We start from the raw sequence: 27,684 nt of genomic DNA on the forward strand, positions 1-27,684 counted from the left end.
TTTTAACTCAATTCCATCTGCTCTCTCAAAAAGTTTAACTGTTCTAACTGAAATGTGTTTTTCAAAAATATAGGATTGGGTTTTAATCCAACTTCATATTATTAAATATTATGAATGCATTAGAATAGCTGAGGGGCACATTTAAAGACATTAGAGAATGTCGGCCAGAAAAAAGGAAATCCTAATCACTTTCATACTGTAGCATCTCCGTTTTATACCTATGTTAGCGCATGCTTACAAAAAAACTGTACGCGTACTTGAAGGTTTATGGTGAAAGCGTGCTGTCTGGTGATTGCATTAAAAATTGGAAGGGGGCGTGAAACAAAGCGGGCCAAATGTTGGTCCACGGGGAGCTGGATGGGGGCACTTCACGTACTTAAAGATGTTCAAAGTGCTAACGACAAAACCATAGTACGCTACACCAGCAATCAAACTGGAAGACGGTATACCAAAACGCTAATAGTGCCTGTTAACTGGTATCACTGGGCAGCATGATTACTGAGGTCTTTACGTTACTGCATATTTTCTACAGTTTCTTCGGGGAACACAGATGCAGTCGGACAAAACGCCAGTGAACTTCCCCAAGTTCATCCTCGCCACGAGCACCTGCTGACCCTGCTCTGGGCTGGACGCTGGGTGGCTGCTGGCTGGGGGGCGGTGACCGCGGCTGGGAGGTGAGGGGAGTGCTCATGGAGGTTGCTCCCGGCCTTCCTGCAGCTCACGTTCCTCCCCCACCCGCGTCAGGGACAAGCCTGAAGGAAGAGCGAGCCTGAGCTCTCACCGGCCGATGTGACACAAACTCCAGGCCGAGGAAAACTGCTGGGAGCCTCGGGCTGGAGTCCTGCGCTTGGAAAACAGGGGGCCCCACCAGAGAGCCTCCCAGAATGTGCCCAGAGTCTGTCATCCCTGCGGGTGTCAGCAAAGTTCACGGAGACCACGGTCTCCAGACGCTGCGGGACGGGGAATCCAAGGGGGGCTGGCGCAGGGACCCGTGCAGGCCCCCTGCAGCCAGCCCCTCTGCCAGTGGAAGTCCTCCCCAGACGTTAGCGTCTACTCTGCCAACGGTCTCAAGGGGGGCGCACGCGACTGATTTCCTCGTCCTTGTAAAGACGCTGAGGAGGACACTCACCTGCAGAGGCACCACAGGACAAACCCAAGTCCGCAGTACGGGTCCAAGCAGATGGCCACTTCTCTCGAGGGGTAGAGCTCACACTGCAGCTTGATGGAGCGGCAGAAGGCACTGGTGGCTGCGTGGCACATCTGGAAGACAGCAAGGCCGCCTTCAGTCCACGTGGCCGGCACCCAGTGCCCAAGCTGGAGCGACCCCGTCCCGCACCCCGACAGGAAGTGGGCACGCACGGGGTCCTCCGGCGCCCCCGCAGCCCAGGGAAGGAGGTGGGGAGACCCTAGACGCTGCGGCTCACGGCCCCTCCCAGGTGTGTGCCCGACGCACGCCCGTCATGCGGTAGGGCCGGCAGGGCGCGTGGATGAACATCCCATGTCAGCGACAGGAACCGGGCTCAGAGAAGGTAGTTTGCTGAAGGTCACACAGCTTCGGGCCAGAACCAGTGTTAGTCACAGGACGACAGCCAAGCCCCCGTCTCCCCGCATCACTGAGGTGACAGTAAGAGGACTCCCACGCGATGGAAGTTATTGCCAAACGGCATAAAATATATCTCATAAAATCAGTTTTCTCACAGAAGCTTTCTAGCCAATCAAGCCTAAGAGGAAAAGGAAAATGGTCCCAAGTTTGTGGTTTGAAAAACATCTGGAGTTAACATGAAGTGAACGTCCCATGCAGCCCAACCGTGTGGGGGGCTGGAGCAAGCACCCTAATACTCAGGGCGACCCGCCCAAATGCCTGGGGGAAGCACCCGTGAGTCGCGCCGGCAACAGAGGCGAGGAGCCAGGGCCAGGGCCGCTTCTGTGGTAAGCGTGGGAGCCCTGCTGGAAGCTGTGGGTGGAGGGAGGTTTCGCGATGGATCCGCCGCACAATCCACACAAGGTGATGCACAAGTGCTCGAGACGTGAGCCCGTACAGCTCATTTTCACTTGCTGTTAAGGCCACGATATTTGCTTAAAGAAGAAACAAGGCTGGGTTTCTGAAACACGCCTTCAACCTCTGCCCGCCCACTAGATCAGGAGTGAGCAAAATCCTAGCTACCGAAATAAGGCACGTTCCCAGATTCGCCACTAAAACCAACCTTGCCTGAACCCCTACTCTGTGCAGGCGTTATTTATAGCTTGAGAAGAGTTCAGCTCGGCAAATACGAATACGTTAATGGAGTACATGCTATGTCTCAGGCATTGTATTAGGTGCTCAGGATATAAAGAAGAATAAAACACAGCCTCTGTCTGACCTCAGGAGTTTGGGTCCAGTGGAAAATTGAGAGAGAACTCCGGTAACTGCAGGGCCTGTGAGCGCGTTCACAATGGGTGCAGAGAGCATAAGGAGGGCAGAGAAGGGGCTCTCATATCACCCTGGGGGACCCCAGTGTGCTCTGGGTCTTGAGGCTGAGTAAGCACAAGCAGAACTCATCAGAGTGACAGGAGCACAGACAGATGAAGAAAAACGCAACCAGGAAAGCTAAAGGACTCGTCTCCAAGCACCAGTCCTGGACCTGCCAACACACAGCCCAACAGCCCACGCTGGAAGAAAAACTCCCAATTCTTAGGAAGTCAGACTTGTACCTGGATAAGTCGTTTTGAAAAGCCCCAGACAACAAGCTCTAATGCCCTACTCTGAAACAGATGGTGAGAGCAGACACAGTGGGAGGAAGCAGGGATGAGGGCAACTACATGTATTTCCGGGATGTGCCTCAGCTCTTCTCTTGGGTGGGTTTACCTTCCAGAGCAGTTTTGCTTTAGCTGACGTTAACGTGAGTGTCCACTCCCTGGGCACACGGCAGCTGCACATTCGGTGGAAGGGAGAGCCACCACCAGTATGACAGGGTCCTGTGGGCAAGCCCAGAGGGCCACTGATCTGAAGGGAAGGGTCCTCCACACGACTTCCCCATTGAAGTGAAAACGTTTCTCCAGGGTCTATCAGAAATCTTCAGAGTTCAAATTAAACTTTTAAATGGTTAGTGTTTTAAAACTTAAATTGAACACATAAACATATACTCATGGGCCTTCTACTAAATCAGACATGAAATAGTGCCCGTTAGGGGGAAAACAGATGACTGGCTAAGACTCTCTCAGCGTTCATTCTATATTTGAATACTTAATGACATTTGGACCAAAAGCTGAAACCGAATCAAAATTTCTGAGAAACATGAGGACATGTGCAACCAAAGAGGTAGAAGAGAATTCAATGAGAAGACCATGACCAGATGATTTCAGTTGTTTACGCCTCTCAGTATTTAAGGCAAATGGGTTTTCATTAAATGACATCACAACATATTTTACCTCAGGTACTCATCAAACAAACAATCAGAAGTTTAATAAAAACTTACGAAGATTTCAGAGAAAAGTCTAATTATTTATCCCTCTGGGATTACTAGGGTTTACATTTCTATTAAGTGGAATTACCAAGAGTCACGTCACTTCATCTGTTTCACGTGTAAGTATCTTTATCAAATCAAGATGTAACATTATAGCCCCCACTTCTGTAGACCATGAAAATGGTACAATCACAAGTGTGTGTTTCTGTTTGGCTATGACAGGAGGCAGCTCAAAGCCACTCACCCTGGTATGAAAAGAAATCTGTACTCCAAAAAGCTTTTGAAGAATTCTTTTATTTGATATTACACTTTATTTGGTGTGTCACCTCAGATTCTACTGAAAAGCAGAGGAGAGGATTCTGGGAAGACTGTCTCCATAGCAACCAGACAACAACTGTGTCAGAAAATGATGAGACTCTTTGGAGTTCTGGAATCCGTTTAAGTCTTATAACTTCCCGAGGAAAGTTTGGGCAATCAATGGTAATTAATTTTGGAAAAAGTAAGATATTCCCATTTAAAAAAAAAAACAGTTGTGGGAGCTCATCACATTTAAGTACTCATTAATGTACTCAATTACACTCAGACCTGCCATGAAAGAAAGGCTCAAGGGACTCCTGCAGACTGAAATAATAAGATATTAGACATATCTCAAAGTCATGTGAATAAATTTAGATCTCAGCAAAAGTAAATACAATTCAATTATAAATACTAGCATAATTGTAGCAATACTTTGTAACTCCACTTTTCATTTTTTACATGATTTAAGACACTAATATGGTAAAAAAAAAATCATTAGCTGAAAAAATGATTGTTATTGTAACTTTGGGTTTAAATTCCACTTTTTTCCCTATATAACTTGAGACTTAAGAAATGCATTTAAAAGACTTGCTACTACATATTTTGGGCCATGCAGTATATAAAGATATAACTTTGTGACATCAGCAACTGAGAAAGGCGGGCACGGAGCAGTTTTGTGTGTTCCTGAAATTAAGCGAGTATAATCCAAACTGGAGTACTGCAACTGTAGGGTGTTCAACTCAACCCCCACTGTCACCTGAGTGACACAAGCTGTAGAATATATACAAAAAGAATTCAAATGTTTCGCTACAAAAAAAATCAACTAAGTACAAAACAAGACAGTAATGCAGGAAATGAGTAACAGAAAAGTTATTTTTTAACTTCTTTTTAATGTTTATTTATTTTTGAGAGAGAGACAGAGAGAGAGAGAGAGTGTGTGTGAGAGTGAGTGCGAGCTGGCAAGGGGCAGAGAGAGAGGACACAGAATCCAAAACAGGCTCCAGGCTCTGAGCTGTCAGCACAGAGCCCGATGTGGGGCTTGAACCCACAAACCATGAGATCATGACCTGAGCCAAAGTCAGCCGCTTAACTGATTGAGCCAACCCAGGTGCCCTGCAAAAGCAGTTTGACTGCAGAAATTTACATGAAAACTTAGGCTAAAAAACAAAACAGATCTCACATCAACCAAACTTTACAACTTAAGGAATGACAGAAAGAACAGACTAAACCCCAAGTCAGAAAAAGGAAGTAATAAAGATTAGAGCATAAATAAACAGAGGGTAGAGGAAGAGTTGACTTAATGAAAGCAAAAGATGGTTCCTCAAAAAGATCGACAAAACAGACAAACCTCTAGTTAGATGGACTAAGAAAAAAGGAAGGAAAATTCAAAATACTAAAATCAGAAATGAAAGTGAGGACATTATGGATTCTACAGAAACAAAAATAATTAGAAGAAAGTACTATGAACAGTCGTACACCAACAAACTGCACAACCTATATGAAATGAAGAAATTCCGTTTCATGGAAATTGAAACACAAATTATCAAGAAGAAAGACAAAACTGGGGTGCCTGGGTAGCTCAGTCGGTTAAGCGTCAGACTTTGGCTCAGGTCATGATCTCAGGTTTGTGGTTTCAAGCCCCACACTGGGCTCTGCGCTGATGGCTCAGAGCCTGGAGCCTGCTTCAGATTCTGTGTCTCCCTCTCTCTCTGCCCCTCTCCTGCTCGTGCTGTCTCTCTCAAAAATAAATAAAGTTTAAAAAAAATTAAAAAAAAGGAACACAAAGCCTACCAAGACTAAATCATAAAGCATAAAAAATCTGAATAGACCAAAAGCAGTAAAGCAAGATCAAATCAGTAAAGAAGATTTTCCAGCAAAGAAAAGCCCTGTACCTGATGACTTCATTGCTAAAATCTACCAAACATTTAAAGATGAACTAATACTGGTCCTTCTCAAACGTTTCCAAAAAATTAAAGAGAAAGGAACACTATTTTTTTAAGTTTACTTACTAATTTTTAAGATAGAGACAATGTGCACACAAACAAGGGAGGAAAAGAAAGAGGGGCTGATGTGGGGCTCGAACCCATGAACCATGAGATCATGACCTGAGCCGAAGTCCGACGCTTATCCGATAGAGCTGCCCAGGTGCCCCCGAGAAGGGAACACTTCTTAACTCATTCTATGAGATTAGTAAAACTCTGATACCAAAGCCAGACAAAACACTATAAAAACAGAAAACTACAGACCAGTATCTCTGTGGAACACTGATGCCAAAATCCTCAACAAAGCACTTACCCAATTCGGTAGCACATTAAAAAGCTTATACATCAGTGGGATTTACTTCTGTAAGGGATTGTAGGCTCTACAAATGAAAACTCAATCAATGGGGGCACCTCACTGACTCAGAGGAGCATGTGACTCTTGATTTTGGGGCCATAAAGTTAAATCCCACAGTGGGTATAGAGATTACTTAAAAATAAAATCTTAAAAAAATCAATGTAATATATCATATTCAAAGAACGAGGGGGAAAAAACACATGATATCTCAATTGATGCAAAAAAAATCTGACAAAATACAACATCTTTTTATGGTAAAAACACTCAATAAACTAGGAGTAGAAAAAAAGGGCTTCAACAGAATAAAAGCCATATATAAAGAACACAGTAAACATCATACTCAGCCATGAAAGACTCAACACTTTACCTCTATGATCAGCAATAAGGCAAGGATGCCTGTTTTCACTCTTTCTATGCATAGTACTAGAAGTTCTAGCCCAAGCCATTAGGTAAGAAAAATAAATAAAAGGCATTCAGATTAGAAAGGCAGAAATAAAATGATCTCTTCATGGATTAAATGAACTTGTATGTAGAAAACACTAAATATCGTACACAAAAAATTGTTAAAAATTGTAAATTCACTAAAGTAGCAAGATAAAAAGTCAACATGCAGAAATCATTTGCATTTCTATACATTAAGTGAAAAATCTGAAGAGGAAATTAAAACAATCCCATTTACGATAGCATCAAAGAATAAAATGTTGAGGAATTAGCCAAGGAGGTGAAAGACTTGTACAATTAAGAGTATAAAATATTGCTAAAAAATAAAGACACACATAAATGGAAACACACACCATATTCACAGATGTCAATACTACCCAAAACAAAACAGACTCAGTGCAATCTTTATTAAAATCTCAATGACTTTTTTGTGTAAGTAGAAAATGCATAGAATTCATACAGAATCTCAAAGAAATCTGAATGGCCAAAACAATCTTGAAAATAAACACAGAGGACTCCCCCATCCTGATTTAAAAACTTAATACAAATATACAGTAGTCAAAGTAGTGCAGTACTGACATAAAAACAGACATACAGATCAACAGAACAGAGAGCCTAGAAATAAACCCTTGCATATATTGGCCAACTGATTTTTGACCAGAGTGCCAAGACTATTCAGTTGGGGAAACAACAGTCTTTTCAACAAAGTGCTAAGAAAATTGCATCTCCAAATGCAAAAGAACGAGGTTGGACCCTTACCTCACACCACACAGAAAAGTTAGCTCAAATTGGATCAAAGACAGAAATGTAAGACCTAAGACAATAAAACTCTTGGAACAAAACAAAGGACAAAGGTTTCATGACACTGGATTTGGCAATGATTTCTTGGATGTGACCAAAGGCACAGGCCAAAAACGACACAGAATTGGACTGTATGAAAATTTAAAGATTTTGTGCATCAAAAGACACCATCCACAGAGTAAGAAGGCAATCCAAAGAAGAGGAGAAAATTAATATACAGAATATACCAAGAGCCTATAAAACTCAACAACAAAAAACCAAGCCATTTGATTCAAAGGACATGAATAGACATGTCTCCAAAGAAGACTTACAAACAGCCAATAACTGCGTGAAAAAAATGCTTAACATCACTAATCATTAGGAACAACAGTGGGCAACAGTATGGCAACTCCCTCCCAGGTTAAAGACGGAAACTACCGCCCGACCCCAAAATTCCACTTCTCCGTATATACCCAGAAGACCCGAAGAGATGTTCGTATGTCTGTGTTCACAGCAGCAATGCTTGCAAGAGCGAAAACTTGGAGACAACCCTAGTGTTCGTTGAGGGATCGACGGACAGGTTAAATGTGGTACACACATTCAACAGAATATTAACTCAGCCTCAGAAAGAAATTCTGTTGCCCTCGGCAACGTGAATGAACCTCCAGGACATTACGGTGAGTGAAACGAGCCAGTCACAAGAGGACAGTGCACATGACTCCACTTCTACGGGGTCCCCAGAGCCATCAAAATCACAGAGATGGGGGTGGGGATGAGAGGGGATGGGGAGTTATTAATAGGTAGTGAGCTTTAGTTTTAGAAGATAAGATGAGTCATGGGGATGGATGGCAGGGAGGGACGGCTGCACGGCAGTGTAAGAATATTCAACGCCACTGAACCACACACTTGGGTGCGTTATTGTGGTAAACTTATGTCATGTATGTACAACCACGATAAAAAAAAATTGGGAAAAGGGTAGAGAAAGAGAACTCAATGCAGTAAATAACACAAACTGAGTGGTCAGACCCCCAAAGGTGGGCAAAGGACTTCCTGAGGCTACTGAGGATGTACCAGTACCTTGGCAAGGACACTGCCAGAGCTGTGAGGGTCCTCATGAGGTGACGTGCATAGCAAACGAACCCACGAACAACACGGGTCTGTGTGCCCCAGCCCACTTACAGACTTTTTATAGTGCAGGACTGTAATCGTTTATGTTTCTCCTAATCGATTTTCTTTGGCTTACTACTTTACGTAAGAATGCAGTACATATTACGCTGCATACCACGTACTATGTGTACGTGATACGCACACTTGCACGTAACACGCCTAACATCATATGATGTGTCATATAACACACAAGATAGGTTTCAACCGACTGTTTAGGTCGCTGGTAAGCTTTCCAGTCAACAGCAGGCTGTCAGGAGGAGTCCCAAGTTACACGTGGACTTTCAAGTGTGCAGGGGGTTGGCGCTCCTCACCCCCCGAGTTGCTCAGGGGTCCACTCTAGTTCCGTGCCTTAATAGGAACACGGGTCACAGCATGAGCCGTCCTCCAGCACACAGCAACAGAACCCACAGTACAAAAGCTAGAAATCCCAGAGCACACAGTTTCACAACAGAACACTGGGATTCGAAAGCCAGCAAGGAAGAAACGCACGCAGTGTTTTATCAGGGGCTGGTGAGGCTGTGTTTACACACACACACACACACAGATAGTTGGGACATTCGGAAAGAGTCGGCTGACCGAGGTAACCGTGGAAGTGACCGTGCATCCTAAGGCCTCAGTGAAGCGCAAGCACACACCCCTCACGTGTGCCACCGTGCAGACCGTGTCACTAACCTTCACTCCAGCCAGCATCCCCGTTGTGGACACACTGAAGTCAAGATAAGCTAGCGTGTCTGGGTTGGAAGGTTTGTAGATCTGGGCAGGCCGTTTCTTTGGCAAATCGTCTGGAGCAAAACAAAGCCATTAGCATGTCTGAGCCAACGGCAAAGCAGACAAGCAGGTACAGGTGTCTGGCTGGTTTGAGGACTGACCTGTGTCCAGTATGGGGGGCCACGCCCTGACGTCTACGGCCGCAGCTGCCTCCCGGGACCGCAACAACTTACAGATCAGCTGTGTTGTCATCAAGCAGGCAGAGCGACTCACCTGAGGTGAGAGAACAAGTTGTGGAGGAAGGAGGTGAGTGGTCGCGCACGGCCAGCTGCTCACCACACACCCCGAGGCCAGCGGCTTTCACAGCGGGCCAGGCTGCCTCCCATGGAGCCAGCATGACGGCCAGGATGTGATCGCGGACCCAGAGTTCAGACACTGAGGCCCCTGGAAATTCCTGGAGCCGAGGAGTAGCCACGGTTATGAGCGTGCTCAGAAAGGAGTGTCCCAACCAACCACTCTGTCAGCTCTGATCTACAAAAACCGCCATGTGTCTCCACAGACACGGCCACGACTTTCTAAACAGAGAAGTGGCCTGGACAGTACTCCCACACACCCACAAAAAGAATTCACGTGTGCTATCCCCAAACTAAGCTGTCCCTCGTGGTTTCTCCTCCAAGGAGAAAACCTTTTTCTAATCCTCTTCAACTTCCCCAAGCATAAGAAAAGTTAAAATAAATCTGCGCTTTCAAAAAGGAATGGGACACTTCTAAATCTTCAGCAGAGAACTTCAGAAAAATATATGACTTCTTCATCAGTTTGGTGCAAAAAACTCCCACTGTCTTTACAGACGCCCGTGAGAGGGGTCACTTTCTTGAGGGCCCTGCGACTCTAATGCATGAGGGAAGCCACCCCAGCCCCTAATGCCACAAGTGAGTGAAATCATGAAATCCCATTTCCAGAACTAGATGGTAGAGGCCGCATCCTCCCCACCAGCCCCAGAGCTAGCCCTGCCTTGGTTCTGCCATCTGGAAGACCTATACTTGGACCAGGGCACAGGTGGGAGGAAGGGCCCTACCCCGGGGGGAGCAGGAGGAGGACGAGCAGGAGAGCCCCGGGGTGGGGGGAGGAGGAGAACCCCGGGTGTGGGGGGGTAGGAGTAGAGCCCCAGGGGAAAGGAGGAGGAGATCCCTAGGGAAGAGGAGAAGAGCCCCGGTGGGGGGAGCAGGAAAACCCCAGGGGGAAGGAGGAGAGCCCAGGGAGTGGGTGGAGGAGGAGGAAAAGAACCCCAGTGGGGCGGGGAGTCGGGGGAGCCCCAGTGCTTCCAGGTGTGGTTACCTCCACGATCATCTTCACGGTGGGCAGCGTGGTGGCGATGTTCTGCGGGTGCGGGGGGCGGACGGTTATGGGCACGCAGCCCGCATACAGGCAGCCGTAAAAAGCTGCAATCAGGTCTATTCCTAGACAGGAGGAATGCATAAGTGCTCAGGTGACAGCCCCCGGTACAGAGGTGTCAGCCTGGGGCTGCGACAGGAACGGACTCTTGTCTGTGCTGTCAATTCCCGCCGCCTGTCCTTTCGGCATGAGATGCCCAAGCGGCCCAGGTGGCTGATTTCTGTCATTTCTCTAAGGAATTACTCACACCTCTATCGTCACCAGTTTACTGAAGGATTTAATTATTGTTGCTTAAATGAACTAGCTCAGACATCGAACAAAACAAATTTGGACACAAATGTCTTTGCGAACTTTCGCCCCATGTATGACCTCAGGAGGCACCCAGCATGCAGCACCGCCCTGCAAGAGGCCGCAACTAGACCTAGGGAGCCACACAGAGCACGATGCCGGCTGTCAGCTAGGGCGTGGGCGACAAGGTACCCCGCACGCGGCTGGGGAACTGCCTTCTCACCTGGTGGGTAGACGAGAGCCACGTGGTCCCCGTCCTGCAGGTGCCCTCTCTCCAGTAGCATCACGGCGATCTTCTCGGCACGCTTATGCAGCTGCACACATGTCAGTGAGCTTGCTATGGCACCCTGAGGGTTGCAAGAATGAGCAGGTGGGATTTTTTTAACATAACAGCTTTACTGAGATGTACTGCAGGTACCAGCCAGGCACCTTATTTCAAATGCACACTTCAACGGGCACTAGTGTGTCCCCAGAACTGTGCGGCCATCCACGATCGGTTTTGGCACGCTTTGGTCATCCCCCAAAGACCCCTATCAGTGGTCCCTTCCCTCTCCTTCCCACTGGCCAAGAAGGGCAGCACCAAAGAGACATCTAGATGTACTTCTGTCAACAAAAGATGTTTTCAAGAATAATTCTTTGACTTAAAGAATAGCTAAACGTACCAAAAAAAAAAAAAAAAAAAATTCAACCTGGTAATTCTGGGACTTTGGTACAATTGCCAAGGGCAGGAAGAGTCAGTGGTGACCCAGCAGGAAAAATAAAACAACTTGAACACGTTTTTAAGAAACACCACGTTAAAAGTCGAGGTCAAAAAAACAAATGAACAAAGCAACAAACCAAAAAACCAGTAAAGTGAAAAACGAACTCATCAAATTCATTTTATGTAGAACATCACACACATAGAAACAAGTGGAAAACACATTTGGATTAAAAAATACCTTAAAAGCACTGTTGTTGCAACTTCTTACTAATCTCCAATTATTTCAAAGTAAACAGTTGAGGAAAATAAATAAAATCTAAACCCTGCTCTTCATGATGAAACCCTATATTAAAGCAATTGACAGGGTGAAGGGCAGGCCGCCCTCTGTGTCTCGGGCCAGGAAGACTCCACGCCACGGAATTTGCGACGACACCGTTTGCTCCCACAGATAGAGCGAGCCAGCAGCAGCAGGAGGAACAGCAAGACACGGGTGATTTTCGGGGACTCTGCGGGTGCGGTAGGCGTCCTGGACCCAAAGGTCATGTGTGGAGAGAAAAGTCCAAAGGGAAGGGCAGTGAGCAGTGCTAGTGTAGAAGGGGGTCACACTGCGTGGACAGAAGTGACCAGGCCCTTGGGGTCCCTTAAAAACAGGCAGTGGTGGCCTAGCGACTGGAGGTGCTGGGAAAACACATTAGAATTCCTGTCAAAATGGCCTGTTTGTTGGAAACACCTGCTCTGGGTGGGGTGTGTGGGACCACCTTTTATGATCAGGATTACAAACACCGGTGCTTGATGCTTGCCAAAATCGTCCACAAGATAACTGGTTGTTGTGTGGAGGTCCAGGAAGCAACTCATTCCCCTTCATGACCTGACCCACAAGCAGCGCTTGGGACTGCAAGGGCTCCTGCCCTTTCCCACCGGCTGGGACTGGTTTCCGTGGGGACAGGTCAGTGACGATTCTCTGAATCGAGCCTTCTCATCGCACATTTTCCTTGTCTTCCTTCCGAGGAAGGTTAAAAAATGAGAAAATGGAGGCACGCGTAAGGTGAGAGAGCCACGGCGGAATGTGGCAAAGCTGGGTAACCAGACAGACCCGGGAGGCTGAGGTGCAAGATGCGGCCCAATCGTGAGAGCTCGGTGCCCCCAAAACCAGGCACTCCCAAGCACCCACTCCTGGAGACCACACCTGTCCAAAGGAACTGAAATGAACACACTCACTGAGCCAAGTGTCCTCTGAACATTTCAAAGTGAGATGGTACAGCTGATGGGGAGGCCCAGGACCACCTTGATCCCCAGACTGGCGGTGGGGGGAGCCCATCCTGCCGGCCGAGACACTCACGCACCAGCTGTCCTGGAGGACAGCCAGCACTACCTTCCTGGCCAGCCACAGATGCCGGTGGGTGGCAGTGTGCCACGGTGGGCAGTGCCAGCACAGAGGGCTCATCTGTACGTTACCACTGAGCTCGGCCCTCCTTTCTGTCCCCACCCTCTGGCCGCTGGTACGGTCTGCTTGTCTTAAGTAGCAAATATTCCCGCTCTGGGCTGTTCAGATTCTGGAGCTGACCTCCTGAGTTTCAGAGATCCGATGCCAATCCCCTATCAATGATCAACTTTTCCATCACGAGACAAAACCTAAGAGATTGCCAGGTATCAGTGGTTCAGAACCATTAGCCTAAGCATATCTGAAAAGATGTTTTGGTCCTAGTCTGTGAAAATTCCCACTGACATACTTAAAAAAGGTGAAATTTAATTGGCATGCTGTCCTTCAGCCCTACTGATCTCTGAAACAGCTTTCACAACACCGTCTGCAGTTCTTTGGGTTTACGGCGGTGAACAGACAAGCTCCCGCCACAGGTGGTAACCATGGGCGGGGGGGCGTCCAATTCCAGAGTCAGCGATAGGGAGCCTGGAGATCCACACTGTCCTCAAGCCCCCAGAAGGTGCCACGCTGGGGCCAGGAGCACTGGTTCCCAGGCAGTCCAGAGCCTCTCTCAACGCCCCCTCCCCTACATGCAGGGTTGAACATGTCCATACCCCACCTTTCACGAGCCCACAAGGGCACAGGCCACACCCAGCCCCAGATTCCCTGTGGGAGCTTCAGCACAACCCCCACCTCTGGGGAAATGGCCCCGGTGCCGGCTCTGCAGAACAGGAGCGGTCACTGGCGAGCAGTCCAAGAAGTGGCAGCCCAGTAGCCCTGGTCAACGGCTGCCTGGCTACCCCATCCCCAGCCACAGGAAAGGGTGACGTTTCCAGAGAAAGAAAGTTCTAGTGAAACCACCTCACTGGAGAAATCAGGGCTGACTTTTCCAAAAATAAGTTTTGGGTGCAATCATGACAGAATCCAACCCCTGTTCTAAAGTCTGCAGATTTCAGTGTTAGGGACTGTGAATTTTGGCACCACTTTAAAGTTTTGTATTAGGTTAAATAACAAATGAAAAAAATACTAAGGAATTAAGAAAAAGCCAAATGTGATTTATATTTGAAAATTTGAAGGAACTGTCATAAACAAACAAAAAGTTACAAAGAGTTGGCTGATGTTTGTTAAAAGGAGTAACAGATGGTATTTTGTATGGAAACAAGCTCCAAAATGTAAGTTTTCCATGATTTGCAATGAATTATGTCCCCATGTCCTACTATAAATCTGACATAACAGCTTGTGCTCTATCGACAGCTCTGGCCGTGGTGAAGAGCATACGAGTGGACACTGTTTGCAACAAGAGAGCTGCTCTCGCAGGTGCCAAATGGTTCACCGGCTTCTACGAGCCTTGTCAAGTCGCCAAATTCACAATCCACAGACTGTGCCACGCAGGATGGAGGCGAGCCTGAAAACGTGGTGAGCCACGTGCTGGGAAGACAATGGTGTGGATACACGGAGTTAAGTTAGACATCATCAGCATTTAGCCTCACCGGTTTCCATCTTTTTTAAAATACTGCTTTTAGAAAACGTGAAACGGCGTGTGTGGCTTGCACTATACTTCCACGGGATAGTGCGGCACCAGCAGGGCGACTGATGTGGAAATAACAAACCACCACCATAAACATGGTGATTACGACCTTCAGCCACGGCTGAGCGTTTGTTGTAAGTTCTACGTGGGGCCGGGGGTGGGGGACAGGTCCGACCCTTAGACTGGCTCAGGAGACAGCTGCCTGCACGTCCAGAGCCATGTCCAAAGGAAAGCCACCAGTGAGCCACCTCTCTCTGTGCTGACCCAAAGTGGATTCACTCATGGCTCTGATCTCCTCCCCACCCTGTCCACTTTTCTGTTTCTAACAAAGCCCTTTTTCGAGTGACTCATTTTCCCAAACGATCCAGGGTCTAGCTACAGCAGATGACCATGACCATGACCATGGGGTCAGGGATGGGAGCGCCATCACCCAGACCAGATCAGCTGACGAGGAGCCCAGTGTCCCGGTGTCACCCCAGTCGACCATCTGAGGGCTCTGCCCCCATGCTGCCACTCCTGTCATTCTATGTGGTTAGAACAGCTCTGTCTTCCTCCCCTGCGGGGGTGGGGCATCTGTGAACATGCCCGGATCATCTCTGAGTCTGCGTGTGTGTTGCAGGGTGGTCTCCTCCTCCTTACGCTGCCTATTTGTGCCTCCAAGGGGTCCGGGCAGATTCCCACCCCCACTGCAAACGGGAGAGACCATGGGGGCCACACTGGGGAGGGTCAAAAAGGTGACGCGGACCTGTCCCTTACTTTTGCGCAGCTTAGCGCTTACGGAGGACACACCATACCCAGCGTGTCGGCACTGCTGCAGCAGCTGGGGAAACTGTAGCTGAAGGGACTTGAGAGGTCCTTCCCAGGACAGGTGACAGTCATCACTCTGGAGGGCCACTGAGAGACCACGGAGGAGGAACAGTCCCCAGGACAAATGAATGTCATGCGTAGAGGGTGGAGAAAGTCAGCACAAAAGATTAAGGAGAAATCGGGATGGCAGCACAGAGCCGAAGACTGTCCGCTGGGCAACACTGTCAGGAAAGCTGAGGGAGGAGCCGATGGAGGAAAGAGAGGAGAAAAGCAGGGTGGACATGTTTCAGGGCCTCGGGTAACTGAACAGACCCTCAGGAGCCCAGGCACTATGCTTCCTACTGCAGCACACCTGGGAGTGCAGAAGAGTCAATCCAGGGAATGGGGTCCACTAGGCCCTAACAGAGGTCAGGGAAGCAGGAGCACTTTCTAAGACTCTTCCTGGGGGACAGTCTTGAACAGACACAAGAATAAATGACCCACCGGGTCAACTCAGCCCACATGGCAACTCAAGGTCATCAGAGCATCCGTGGTCATTTCCAGGAGCCACATCACATGGACGCTGGCCTGATAACTGGGTATCCAAATGAGAAACCCAGTTACGTGATTGGCATTGCCTTTTACTGGTCTCTGATCTATTACTTTAAATGGCAAGAGGTACCTCTGCACATTAAGATTTTGGTATTTTGCAACTCTGAATAGCCATAATTTGACAACTGTATATACCCATACTTGTCAAGAGACCTATTTCTATTTCTCAGACTTTATTTCCACGGCAGAAAAATAAAAGTTAAGTATATTAAGGCTTTCACATCTAATTTTACTGTTAATACTACTTACTAGTATATATAAGGTCTTATTCTTAAGTCCTCCTATGAAACAATACTGGAAGAGCTTGCTTTTCCAATGTGAGACGCCAACACAAACCTTAATTACACTTGGAAAATAGAAAAGACTTTCGTTCCCAAGGACTGAAGTCTACAATGAAAGCACAACTTCTTACTTACAGGAGAGTAGTTCACTAATAAAAGACAAAAACGTGCCACAGATCTGACCCATTCCCTGTATTTTGGGGGGGAAATAATGCAAAAAAGATACTGCTGAAACGATCCATAAAGATCTCAGTCAAAATAGCCACAAATAAATAACATGAAGGACATCACATAAGACTGAAGTCAAAGGGTTACGGCGGGAAGAAGACAAAGCCACAGGACAGCGACCGGGAAATTTGAGTTCAGCGTGCCTCACCCTACAGTTGAGCAGCGTGTACAGGACGTGGTCGGGGGTGGTCTGTGCCCTCCACTGCAGGACCTCCGACAGAAACAGGAACTGGAACAAAGCACAGCCGTTAGGCCCAGGCCATCCCGGCACCCTGCGTTCAGATTTAAACTCACACCTCTAGATCAGGCTAGCTTCGGTGCTTTCAGGTGACTTAAAGCATCGCTTTTCCGTGGAGGAAGGAGGGCCTCCCCGTCACAATTAGAAGAAGAATCCAGCACTTAGAGGGTTTTTCCTGCGTGACCTGGATTTCCACGTCTGGCTGGGATTCGCAAGTCACAGGGGCCGGCGCCGCGCCTGTTCAGAGACGTCTCCCCACAACCTGCCGAAGGCTGGGAGGCGCGTTCCCGGAATGCAAGGGGCAGCCAGCACAGAAAATCCCTTCCGGCCTCCCAGAAGACGGTGATTTCTGGGGGCTGTGATGGCAAGATCAGACCCATGCTGCTTTTGAACTGGGCTCTCTCACACGTGTTGTTTCCAAATGGTCATTCCCTGAGGTCTCCCAACAGCACTGCAAATCACACAGATCACGTGTACTCTACCGAGTCAGTGTGGAGAGGGAAGGTCAGCCCCACCTCAGGTCTAATCACAGGAAACACCTGGGTAGATCCCTTAATCCACTTTTTTAATAGAAATGTACTGTGAGGGCTGAACACGGTAACCAAGTGCTTTAAATAAACGTATTTCTATTTGTTACCAAACTGACAATATTTTGAACGGTTGACTTTGTCATGTTTCCTGGTAGCTCATACAGACAGGGGTCACCTTTTGGTGAATCATCAGAGTCCTCAAGTCTGCATGGTGATAATGGGGACTGCAGTACGCATGACAAAATGGGACATGTATGCTGGGTGTGGCCCCAGATTTCTCCTCTAGCCCCCGAGGTCACGTTAAGGACGCCAGTTTGCCAACCCGGGTTTCGCACTTCTGTTCTCTTGAATTCCACCAGTTAAAGGGCCGAAGCCTTTTGCCGTGAGGCCGTCTGGGTGTCACGCCAGGGCTGGCAGGCTCATCAGGAACGAGCGCCCCAGGATGCCAGGACAGAGCGGGCCTCGGGCCTCAGCTCGCGCACCCGTGGCTCCTCCCACCCCCTTGACCCTCTGCAGCGTCCCGCGACACGGCACCCCCACCACGCACGTCTCTGTGGTGAGACCGTACGGACGTGCGCGCGGGACCCAGAGGGCAGGACGCCCAAGTTCAGGGGCAGGCGCTGAGCCGGCCGGCGGTGTCGTCTGGAGCCGTGTGCGGGCACAGGGCTCGGAGAGGAACCCCGCCCGCCTCTCACCTTGCGGGCCTGATCGTTGTCCTCTATCTGGCCCAGGTCTCTGCCGCTGGCCTGCGCGATCCTCTTCCCAGACACCAGGTTCCCCACCATCACAGAGGCAGGGCCAATTTCTGGAAAGAATGTGAGGAAACAAGTCAACTTAAAACATGACCGCCCACCTCGGCAAAGAGCTGGCTCGGGGAAACCCTCTGAAAGGCTGAGCTCTGAGAAAATCTTATCGGAACAGGGCTTCCAATGCGTCCCAACAATGAGAATGATGGCAGACACGAGCGAGTCTCGATTACAGGGTAAAACAACGTTTTCACCAGATCCCGGTGGCATCTCCCAAACCCGCTGCTGTTACTCTAATGCCAGTTGGTGGGATGCTGCGATCTATCCACTTGGATGATTGTGAGAAATAATGCTGAAGATGAGGCAGTAAACCATGACGTGTCTCACTGCTAAGCAGTCAGGACTCTGGGATCACCTGTGTGGTGTTCCCCAGTGTCCCTGCTTGTCACTGAGCGACCACTGACATAAACTATCGCACATTTTTTATAAATACCTTTATAATGCAGGGGGTAACGCCGCACGGGCACAGTCACCTATCTCACTGATGGAACAGCTCTGGGCTCTCGCCGGCCCCGCAGAGATACGGGAGACCAAGCCCAGAGGCTCCTGTCGGGCCAAAGTTCCTCTTACACCACCATCACAGACTCAATTACCAGCACTCCTTTTACTGTTTATGAAACATTTCACAAGAAAAAAAAAAAACAGATGCAATCTAGTCTGACAGCTTTCTCTTCTGTTTCAATGAAAGAAACAAGTTTCCTAAAAAACTGCAGAAACTCTTTCGCAATGTCTAGCTGCAGGAAATCCTGGGCACCCCCCAGGTTTCTCAAAACACAATCATTCACTTTGTTTTGATCACACACACGTATGCACGTCTACCAGGGAAGGGTCAGCTGTGAGTGTGTGTGTGACACAGATGGCGGCAAGGAGTCAGGCAGGGAGCTTAAAGAAGGGAGCGGAAATAACAAAGACGTCAGCCATGTGTGTTTAGTCCATGGTTTAATAAAATACAAGTTGAAGGTCACTACTGAATCCAATTCTTGTTTCACCTTTGCCAAAGGCCACCTTACAAGCTTCTGAATCAGGGCATATGTTGCCTTCTGTTATTGCACATGGAGAGCCGTGTGTCAGCAGGTAAGACAGGTTCAGGTTCAGGGGTAGAGGCCAGCAGCTGCCGGGATGATGACCCCCAGGCACCCTGGGAAGATGGGCAGGGCACGGGCTGCCGCCTCCAGGTGACATTCTTCTCTGCAGACACATGCCCATCCAGAGTTGGGCTGCCGTAAAGCATTCAACGTTTTGGGAGAAGGCAGGCACTTCCAGCAGGACTGAAATCGGGAAAATAGCCCATGACACAGATTTCTGGGCCCCTGCTCACTGGCTTCATCGTAGGCAATTTGTAGGCGCCGTGACGCTATTTCTGTGGAATCACAGAATACACCTTCCATGCTCTGCTACAGCAGGTCTCAATGGTCAGGTGTGGCAGATTGGGACTGCCTGCATTTTTCTCAGCTGGTAATAAAGACTCTGCAACAGAGGAGCGGTCTTTCCATATTTAACAGGATGAAAAGACAAGGCAGCATGGCGTACGGGGAAGCGAATGTGGCTGCTGCTTGGATGGTGCACAGGCTCAACCCGGAGTCCAGCCGACTGGCCCTCCGCTTCCTGACCTGGCGTCTGTGGCGTTCTCCTTGGTGCCGCCGGTGGGCAGGAAGGCTCTTCTGAGAAGCCCATCTGGCCTAAACTGGCTTGAAGTCTTCTCCGTAATTTTTTAAGAATTCAAACTAGGGTGGGAGAAGCACTATTCTGAGGCGCTGGCAGCTCGTCCCTCCTTCCCCAGCGCTGGTCTCTACTGGATGCGAAGCTCAGACCTCACATATTTCTCCCCCGAGGTAGACTTAAGAATTATTTTTTTCCAAATGGTGCTGGGAGACAGGTGCTTTCCTGTGGCATTTATTTGCAAAATCTGTCCCCCTCCCAAGAACCAAGGGTCTCCCCCCGCCTTGCCAAATGAGGTGGGTGTGGTGCAAGACATCCTCACAGACTTCACCGCCTCATGATTTGAAAACATAAGGTTGAAGAGCGCCTGGGTGGCTCAGTCAACTGAGCGTCTGACTCTTAATTTCAGCTCAGATCATGATCCCAGGGTCATGGGTTCGAGCCCCATATCAGGCTCTGCGCTGAGTGTGAAGCCTGCTTGGGATTCATTCATTCTCTCTCTCTCTCTCTCTCTCTCTCTCTCTCTCTCCCTCCCTCCTTCCCCTGCTCCTACACTTTCTCTGTAAAATAAAGTAAAACATTAAAAAAAAAAAAGAAAATATAAGGTTGAGATGGACCCAAAAATAGGTACTGAAGTTCACATTTGCGTTCTCTCCCTCCCCTCCCACTTACAGATGCAGAAATGGGCAGGTCGGGAGTTTTATATCAGAGTTGTCCTCTTCCTATTACTACCCGACTGTGTCACGCAGGGGACACAGCACATATTGTGTCCTCTGGGTGCAGAACCCGCCAGCCCGGCCGCGCTCCTCCCCTTCTCCCCAGCAGGTGCAGTGCTGTCTGCGGCTGCTCCCCCTGCTGCCCTCTGGCTGCTCAGATACACTGTGTCCCAGGGACTGGTAACACTGGGAGCTGTATTTCAAGTTGTTAAATACTGTTGGTACCCCAACTGATGGGTTAAAGGGCTTTTTTTTTTTTTTTTAATTTTTTTAACGTTTTATTTATTTTTGAGACAGGGAGAGACAGAGTATGAACAGGCGAGAGTCAGACAGAGAGAGACACAGAATCTCAAACAGGCTCCAGGCTCTGAGCTGTCAGCACAGAGCCCGACGCAGGGCTCGAACTCACGGACCGAGAGATCATGACCTGAGCCGAAGTCGGCCGCTTAACCGACTGAGCTACCCAGGCGCCCCAAAAGGGCTTTTAACATTTTGTGCTCCATTAAGATACTCTCACACACACGTTGTTAGCTCAGTAAATATGAATTCATCTGCTAAAAGAGGCAACTAGATCATCTACAAACTAAGTTTTAGGAGCTTTGTTTCAAGCATCTAGCAACACCCTCATGGAAAAATGGCCTCACTAAATGCTTCGGCCACAACAAGTACTTGTTCACAGTCTGTGTCTATTCCAAAGGAGACTTAAAACTCACCACATCCAACCCCCTCATTACATTTATGGAAACTGAGGCTTCAGGGAAATGTCACCTGTCTGAGGTACGTTATAGGTCGTTAGCTGAGGTAGGGAAGTGAACCAGCACCTCGTGCTGTCATTAATATTTGTTAAAAACAGCTTTTATTCAGGGGCACCTGGGTGCCTCTGTCAGTTAAGCCTCCAACTCTTGATTTCGGCTCAGGTCATGATCCCAAACTCATGGGACTGAGCACTGTGTCGGGCTCTGTGCTGACAGTGCAGAGCCTACTTGAGATTCTCTATTTCCCCCTCTCTCTCTGCCCCTGCCCTGCGCGCTCTCACTCTCTCTCTCAAAAACAAATAAGTAAACAAACATTAAAAAATAAAAAAAAATTATTTCCTTACAATAATCAATCACATAAAGCTTCATTCACCATGCTGCAGCCGTGATATCTAAACTGCCCCAACCTCCCAGCTCATCCTTTCTTCCCAGAGGAAGAAGGCTGTCCTCAGGTGCCCCGACACTGCTCTCGAGCAAAGCACCTTGGCCTTTCCATTCAGTCAGGTTTTGCCTTGACATCCGACAGGTGCACTGAGCCCCGTAGTTCTGGAAGCACATCGGGCCTTTGCAAATGACCCCCACCATGAGTATCTGTCCTGAATTCTGCCGTGAGCTTCTCTGCACCCGGGACCACTGGTGGCCAGGCCCCCAGTGGAGGTGTCTGATGGCGAACGGAGGTGGGCAGGAGACAGGGAGAAGTCAGTCACTGCCGAATGTGTGCAAGGACACACTAAGGAGCCTGACACCATGATCGATTCCATTCACAGACACCAACACACCCACATGGAGCCACTGCTCTGACCTTCCCACGGCTGTTTATGCCCTGAGACAGTAGGAGATAAAGAGGTGACTTTCCATCGTTTTGATATGCCCACAGAAAGGCAATGCTTTGTGTTCTGGGGGGCTCGTCGCTTGCAGCCAGTGTGCCCGCGAAACGTAAAAGAAATGGATACTTCGTCAGTGGTAACTTTATGTTTTGCTATTGCAGTTGTATAAGCCAAGGACTGAGAGGAAAAAGAAACGAAGGGAGGTATCAGGGGATCTAGAACCTAGAATGGGAGAAAACAACAAACAGCACAGAAATCCGAAGAAAACCAAAAAGCAGAGATAACTGCAAAGCCAAGGTGCCCAGAAAGCAGACAATGACTCCATACTTTCCATGAGAACCCACGCAGAGGAGAGAACCGCAAGGCTACAACGTGTACGTCCTCACGAACACATGTGCATCGTGGGAGGGGGTAAGGACAAGGGATACAGGCTCGAGATCTGGACTCAAGTCTGTCTGCATGCGTGGGGCAACCCTTTCCTCCTGCAGCATCCGCGTCCTCCCCTCACCCTACTGAGGACCACCCACCCACCCTCTCATCCGATCTCACTTACGGGGCGTCGGCCTCAGTCCCTACATTTACCACCAGGTGGGCTATGCCCAGAGGTGACCCAACGGTGTCTGGCTGACTCGTCGTCGGCTCTGCCCTGCAGCCACGCTGTACTGGGTGGAACAAACAGTCAACGGGTCTGGGTCTGCCTCTGTCACTCTCTGGCCCCATCAACCCCCCGCCTCTCTGTGACCCATTCTCCTCATTTGTGAAACAGGGACAGAAGAGTGCCTACCACGCAAGCCTCCATGAGAAGAGACACGTTAATTAGTACAACATGCTGAAACAGTGGCCGTGGGGCCAGCACAGCCCGAGTGTGTGACCCCACCGCCTGCCCCTCCTTGCTTGGACGCCCTGGGACCTCCTGTCACTGCACCAGCAGAAAACCTGGGCCCTCACCTCCCACGGTCTGGAGATAAATTTTCTCCCACTGATGACTATGCAGCCTGAAAGAACATAACTGATTAGTTGCTAGGCATCCAAGTCAGATAAAGGGTAAGAACATGTTCCCCAAACCCCCAAGCGCTAGACACACGTTCACTCTTACAACGTCACAAATGAATTTCTAGACTTCCGCACAGGCTTCAAGAGTTTCCCACACTTATTAGGCTTTGACACCTAAATAACCCATGAGACAGGTAAGGAAGCATTATTCTCATCTGAAGGAAACCGTGACTGAGAGCTTCCATGCCTGGTAAAATGCCACCCGGCCAGACCGAGGGTCAACTACTCCACTGGGATCTACATAGGGCTCCTTCCCAACATGCCCCCAGGTGCCGGGCTCCCAGCCAACCATGCTGTCCCAGGAGAGCCCCTCATCCACCATCCAGGGGGGCAGGTTTATGCCCTGGGAGTGTGGAGACCAGGACAGGAGTGGGGTTAAGAACCACCTACAGGCATGGGGCCTGGTCCACAGGGCACCAACAGCACCTGGTTCCAGAGAGCCACCCAGATTCCACACAACTCTCCAGGCCACGGGACATACCTGGCTGCTTCTGTCGAGGTTTAGGCAAGTTTGTGACACAGGTATGGGGACACATCAGGACGTTGCAGGGGTGGAGTGAGCCCTCCAGGAAGAGCTGCTTCGTTTCTGACAAGTGGATCCCACCGAGTGGGGTTTTGGGGAGGGTGTTTGCTGGAACCAAGGCCAGGCAATAAACCCCAACTTGATGTATGCTGTCAATTGCCTGGAAAGTCACGAGGGAGGAAGTGGGTTAGAACAGGTGCCACAGACACGAAGCAAATGTTCAGACGGTGCAAAGTCCCGTCTGTAACATGAGCAAGCACACGCCATCCGAGTGGGGTGAAGATGCCAAGAGAAGGGGTGTCTCTCCAAATCCAGCCAAACTGGCTAATTTTATGTGGGATTTGTGGAGTACCACATGCACTAAGGAGGGAAATTTTGAGGAAAAAAATACACTCTTGAGATCAGAACAAAAACTATTCCTTGTGACATCCCCAAGTGAATGGTGGGAGCCAGTTTTGCAGACCCGTGACCCCTAATCTTGGTCTGTTTAGTTATTTTCCAAGAATGAAATACACATTTCCCGGTCGATGCAATTTCTGATCCAATGGGGCAACGGTCGGGGAGCACGGGAGCACCGTTGGTGGGGGTTAAGGGAAGCCGGCGTGGAAGCAGGTGAGGGGCCCCGGGGCGGGAGCAGAGCTATACCTGCAGCACCCTGCTCATCCACTGGAAGCTGTCCTCCTCCGTGGAGTCTGGCCTCTGCTCGGCCACAATCACTATCCTCTCGTCGTGCAGGACAGTTACGGAAAACACAGCTATCCTGCGAGGACAGAAAGGAGCAGGTGCGGTGAGCACGTGCTGTAGATGCCGCCCAAAGCACTGTTCATTCCGCTACTGATGGCAGAGCCCAGGAGAGCACAGCGCCGGCCTCTGCTCCGGCAAACCTGTGAGGGGACAGGCCCCACTTCTCGGGGCAGACGGAAGGTGCTGGGCTGTGGACGTCAGAACCGCGCACAATCCACATCTTGGGTTGCACCTGTGAAGTAAGTCTCCACATCAAGGGAAACTCTGGGATGAACGAGTTTCTGCCTCTCTCTCGGGAAGCACAGCACCACGTGACTCGGACCCCCAGAGTCCCCCCGTCACACAGAGGCTGCCCTGTCTCAGTGAGTTAAACGGGGCAACGCTACATCCACGTGTCTGTCACTTCCACTGTCAGTGGCCTGCCGGGCGGCAGTAAGGCTCTACAGGAGTTATGACCTCCTTCACATGAGCCAAAACCCGGGGAGCCGCCACCGTGAATTAGTATTTACTGTGCCCAGATCATCAGGGAGAAGAGGCCACAGGACTCCATTCTCCCACATGACTGTTGCTCGACTATTACCTTGGGGTCTTTGGAGATGATCTGCTCCAACATGAATTTTTGGCTGTTCCCTTTGTGTATTTCTTTAAAACACAAGTTTTTCAAACAGATATTATTTGACTCAGAGGAGAAGTGACGAAAATTACGTATGGAGCTCAGGAAATTTCTATAAAATTGGGCATTCAGAACTAGACAGAACGTCAGAGGTCACTCACTCCCACAACTAAGGAATTTGTGCAATTTTATATAACCAATGTTGTCTGCAGACAACCCAGGGCTGAATTCCCAGAGGGCACACGCACACCCACCTTCCTCTGTAGACGAATTTCATGGGCTCCACGGCCAGCGCTGTGGCGACGATGTCGTCCGCATTGTGTCTGCGCCCGCTGACCACCATGAGCCCGTCCATCTTGCCCACCACGAAGACGAGCCCCCCGGGGCCGACGAAGCCCAGCAGGCCTGTCCTTACGAAGGGGTACTCGCTGACAGGGGCCCCCGAGCTCGTCACAGGGAACACCTGCAGACACACGAGCAGTGAGTGCCCAGGGGTGCCCACCGCCACACTCCTCCCTGGAGCCCATTGGAGAAGCCCCCCCCCACCCCCCAATGCTCATCCCCCACGGTCCACATGCAAGGCTGTCCACCAGTTTCCTTCCACAGCATCCACACCTAAGAATCGATACCGAGATCATGATGATAATCTAATAAATGCTAATTAATTATTCTGCTTTAAATCCACAGTGTAAAAGTGATGAATGGAAAACCAAAAATGTACATAAGTTGTAAGATGATCCCTATTCATTAATGTTTCCTTATGAGGACTACACCAAAAAGGGAAAATACAAACGGGGCAAATCACAGTGTTCTAAGCCTGCACCTGTTTCCTCAGACCCTGCAGGTTAAGTCACAGGAAAAAGGAGAGGGGTTTTCTACAGACTCCGGCTAGCTGGGCTTCAGGGACATTTTAGAACCTGGAAGCCACATTCAACAAAGCACCTCATCGCATCATGCTCTAAGAAATGAACCCCTAAGCAACCCGCATTTTCTTCTTCTTTTCTTAAATGTTAATTTATTTTTGAGAGAGAGAGACAGAGACAGAGCGTGAGCAGAGGAGGAACACAGAGAGAGGGAGACACAGAATCTGAAGCAGGTTCCAGGTTCTGAGCTGTCAGCACAGAGCCCCACGCAGGGCTTGAACTCACGGATGATGAGATCATGACCCGAGCTGAAGTCAGAGATGCTCAACCAACTGAGCCACCCAGGCGCCCCAGCAACCCACATTTTCTCGTGCACAATTTATTCGAAAGTGTGCTCCTCGCAAGGTTAAGTATCACGTGGTCAAATGAAAGCAATTCTGGGAAACTGAGGTGCAGCAGAGTTTACCACTTAACCGCCAACAAGGCCAGTGTGCGTGTACGTACGCACTGAGTGCACTAACAGCAAGCCACCCACACGTGCAAACAAGAAACAAGTATGTGTGGACACCTACCACACACACACAGCATATGCCACACGTGTGTGCATACACACCCGCTCATGCTGTGGAGACAGTTACTTCATGTGTGCATTTGCTCACACCTGGCCAAGTCTGGCTTCAGTGGGCGGGCCGGGCCACAAGGGAGGGGCAGGTCTGTGACAGGTGTGCTCTGCCCTCATTCCTCAGCCTATCAGCTGCAGTACTTACTAAACAGGTTACCGTAAGAACAGCACGACATAAAAAAGGCCTTTTTTTCAATGTTTATTTTTGAGGGGGAGAGAGAGAGCACGCGTGAGCGTGAGCAGGGGAGAGGCAGAGAGAGAGGGAGACACAGAATCCGAAGCAGGCTCCAGGCTCTGAGCTGTCGGCACAGAGCCCCATGTGGGGCTGGAATTCACAGACCACGAGGTCATGACCTGAGCCAAAGTCAATGCTTAACCGACTGAGTCAGGTGCCCCCCAAAAAGCCCTTTTTAAAGAAACTGTTCTTGCCCTTTTTCAACACTGACTATGAGGTGAAAAAAAGCTGATAAGCTAAATTCATTGAAAATTATTAAAATAAAAAAAGGCAGCAAAAAGTGCAACCATCTTAGTTCCTAAGAGTATATTTAGCTGAGAAACTACCACCTTATCTTACATGTCTGTGCACCTGGCATTGGGGCTCAGCTCCATGACCCTACCTCGAAGGTGTTCTTGGTCATGCCCGAGAGGCCGTAATAGGACGTGCCCGTGGCAATGGCGCACACGCAGAGCTCCCCGATTTCATCCGTTCTACACAGCTGAGGAATGCCGTCCGGCTTCACTGAACACATGATGGCTAGAAGCAAAACAGGACACACAGGTAATATTAGAGAGGGGAGGGAGAGGGAGACACAGAGAGGGACAGGGTGGGGAGGGACAGAGAGAGACAGGGAGGGAGGGAGGGAGGGAGGGAGGGAGACAGACAGAGGGACAAGGAGATAGAGACAGAGGGACAGGGTGGGGAGGGACAGAGAGAGAGACAGGGAGGGAGGGAGGGAGGGAGGGAGGGGGAGAGAGACAGAGAGAGAGAGACAGAGGGACAAGGAGACAGAGACAGAGGGACAGGGTGGGGAGAGACAGAGACAAGGGGACAGAGAGGGACGGGGGGCAGAGAGGGAGACAGGGGCGGGGCAGGGGGACAGAAGAAATGATTGAACACAGGGAGAGCACAGTGAGCGGAAACCGCATTTGGAACAGGAGTGTGAAGGTAAAAGGGAGGCCAGGCCGGTCCTGGTCTTCCCTGGAGTCATGAGCTTTCATGTTCCAAGAAAACGTCCACTGACACAGCTGTGGTGTAAGATTCTGACAGCTTGAACTTTAATGTGCAAATCGTACTGAGGGGATGGGGACTTCTCCCATCTGGACCAAG

General features: G+C 49.4%; 1 protein-coding gene across 6 annotated transcripts in view; it reads right to left on the reverse strand.

Annotated features, from left to right (window-relative positions):
- The window catches only part of DIP2C (DIP2 acetate--CoA ligase C (putative)), a 413,428-nt gene that overhangs the window by 61,234 nt on the left and 324,510 nt on the right, over positions 1 to 27,684 (reverse strand). For all 6 annotated transcript variants that reach the window (XM_078450509.2, XM_078450506.2, XM_078450507.2 and 3 more), the window contains 11 exons: positions 26,975 to 27,111; positions 25,127 to 25,335; positions 24,161 to 24,275; positions 23,474 to 23,675; positions 17,872 to 17,981; positions 16,557 to 16,637; positions 11,077 to 11,200; positions 10,509 to 10,630; positions 9,335 to 9,446; positions 9,138 to 9,247; positions 1,130 to 1,260 (listed from right to left, as the gene is read on the reverse strand). In XM_078450509.2, coding sequence (XP_078306635.1) covers positions 1,130 to 1,260; positions 9,138 to 9,247; positions 9,335 to 9,446; positions 10,509 to 10,630; positions 11,077 to 11,200; positions 16,557 to 16,637; positions 17,872 to 17,981; positions 23,474 to 23,675; positions 24,161 to 24,275; positions 25,127 to 25,335; positions 26,975 to 27,111 — 1,453 coding nt within the window. The remainder of the gene's footprint in view (positions 1 to 1,129; positions 1,261 to 9,137; positions 9,248 to 9,334; positions 9,447 to 10,508; positions 10,631 to 11,076; positions 11,201 to 16,556; positions 16,638 to 17,871; positions 17,982 to 23,473; positions 23,676 to 24,160; positions 24,276 to 25,126; positions 25,336 to 26,974; positions 27,112 to 27,684) is intronic.

This window comes from Panthera onca, chromosome B4 (assembly GCF_046562875.1).
Source record: "Panthera onca isolate mPanOnc1 chromosome B4, mPanOnc1 haplotype 2, whole genome shotgun sequence".
Classification (NCBI taxonomy): domain Eukaryota; kingdom Metazoa; phylum Chordata; class Mammalia; order Carnivora; family Felidae; genus Panthera; species Panthera onca.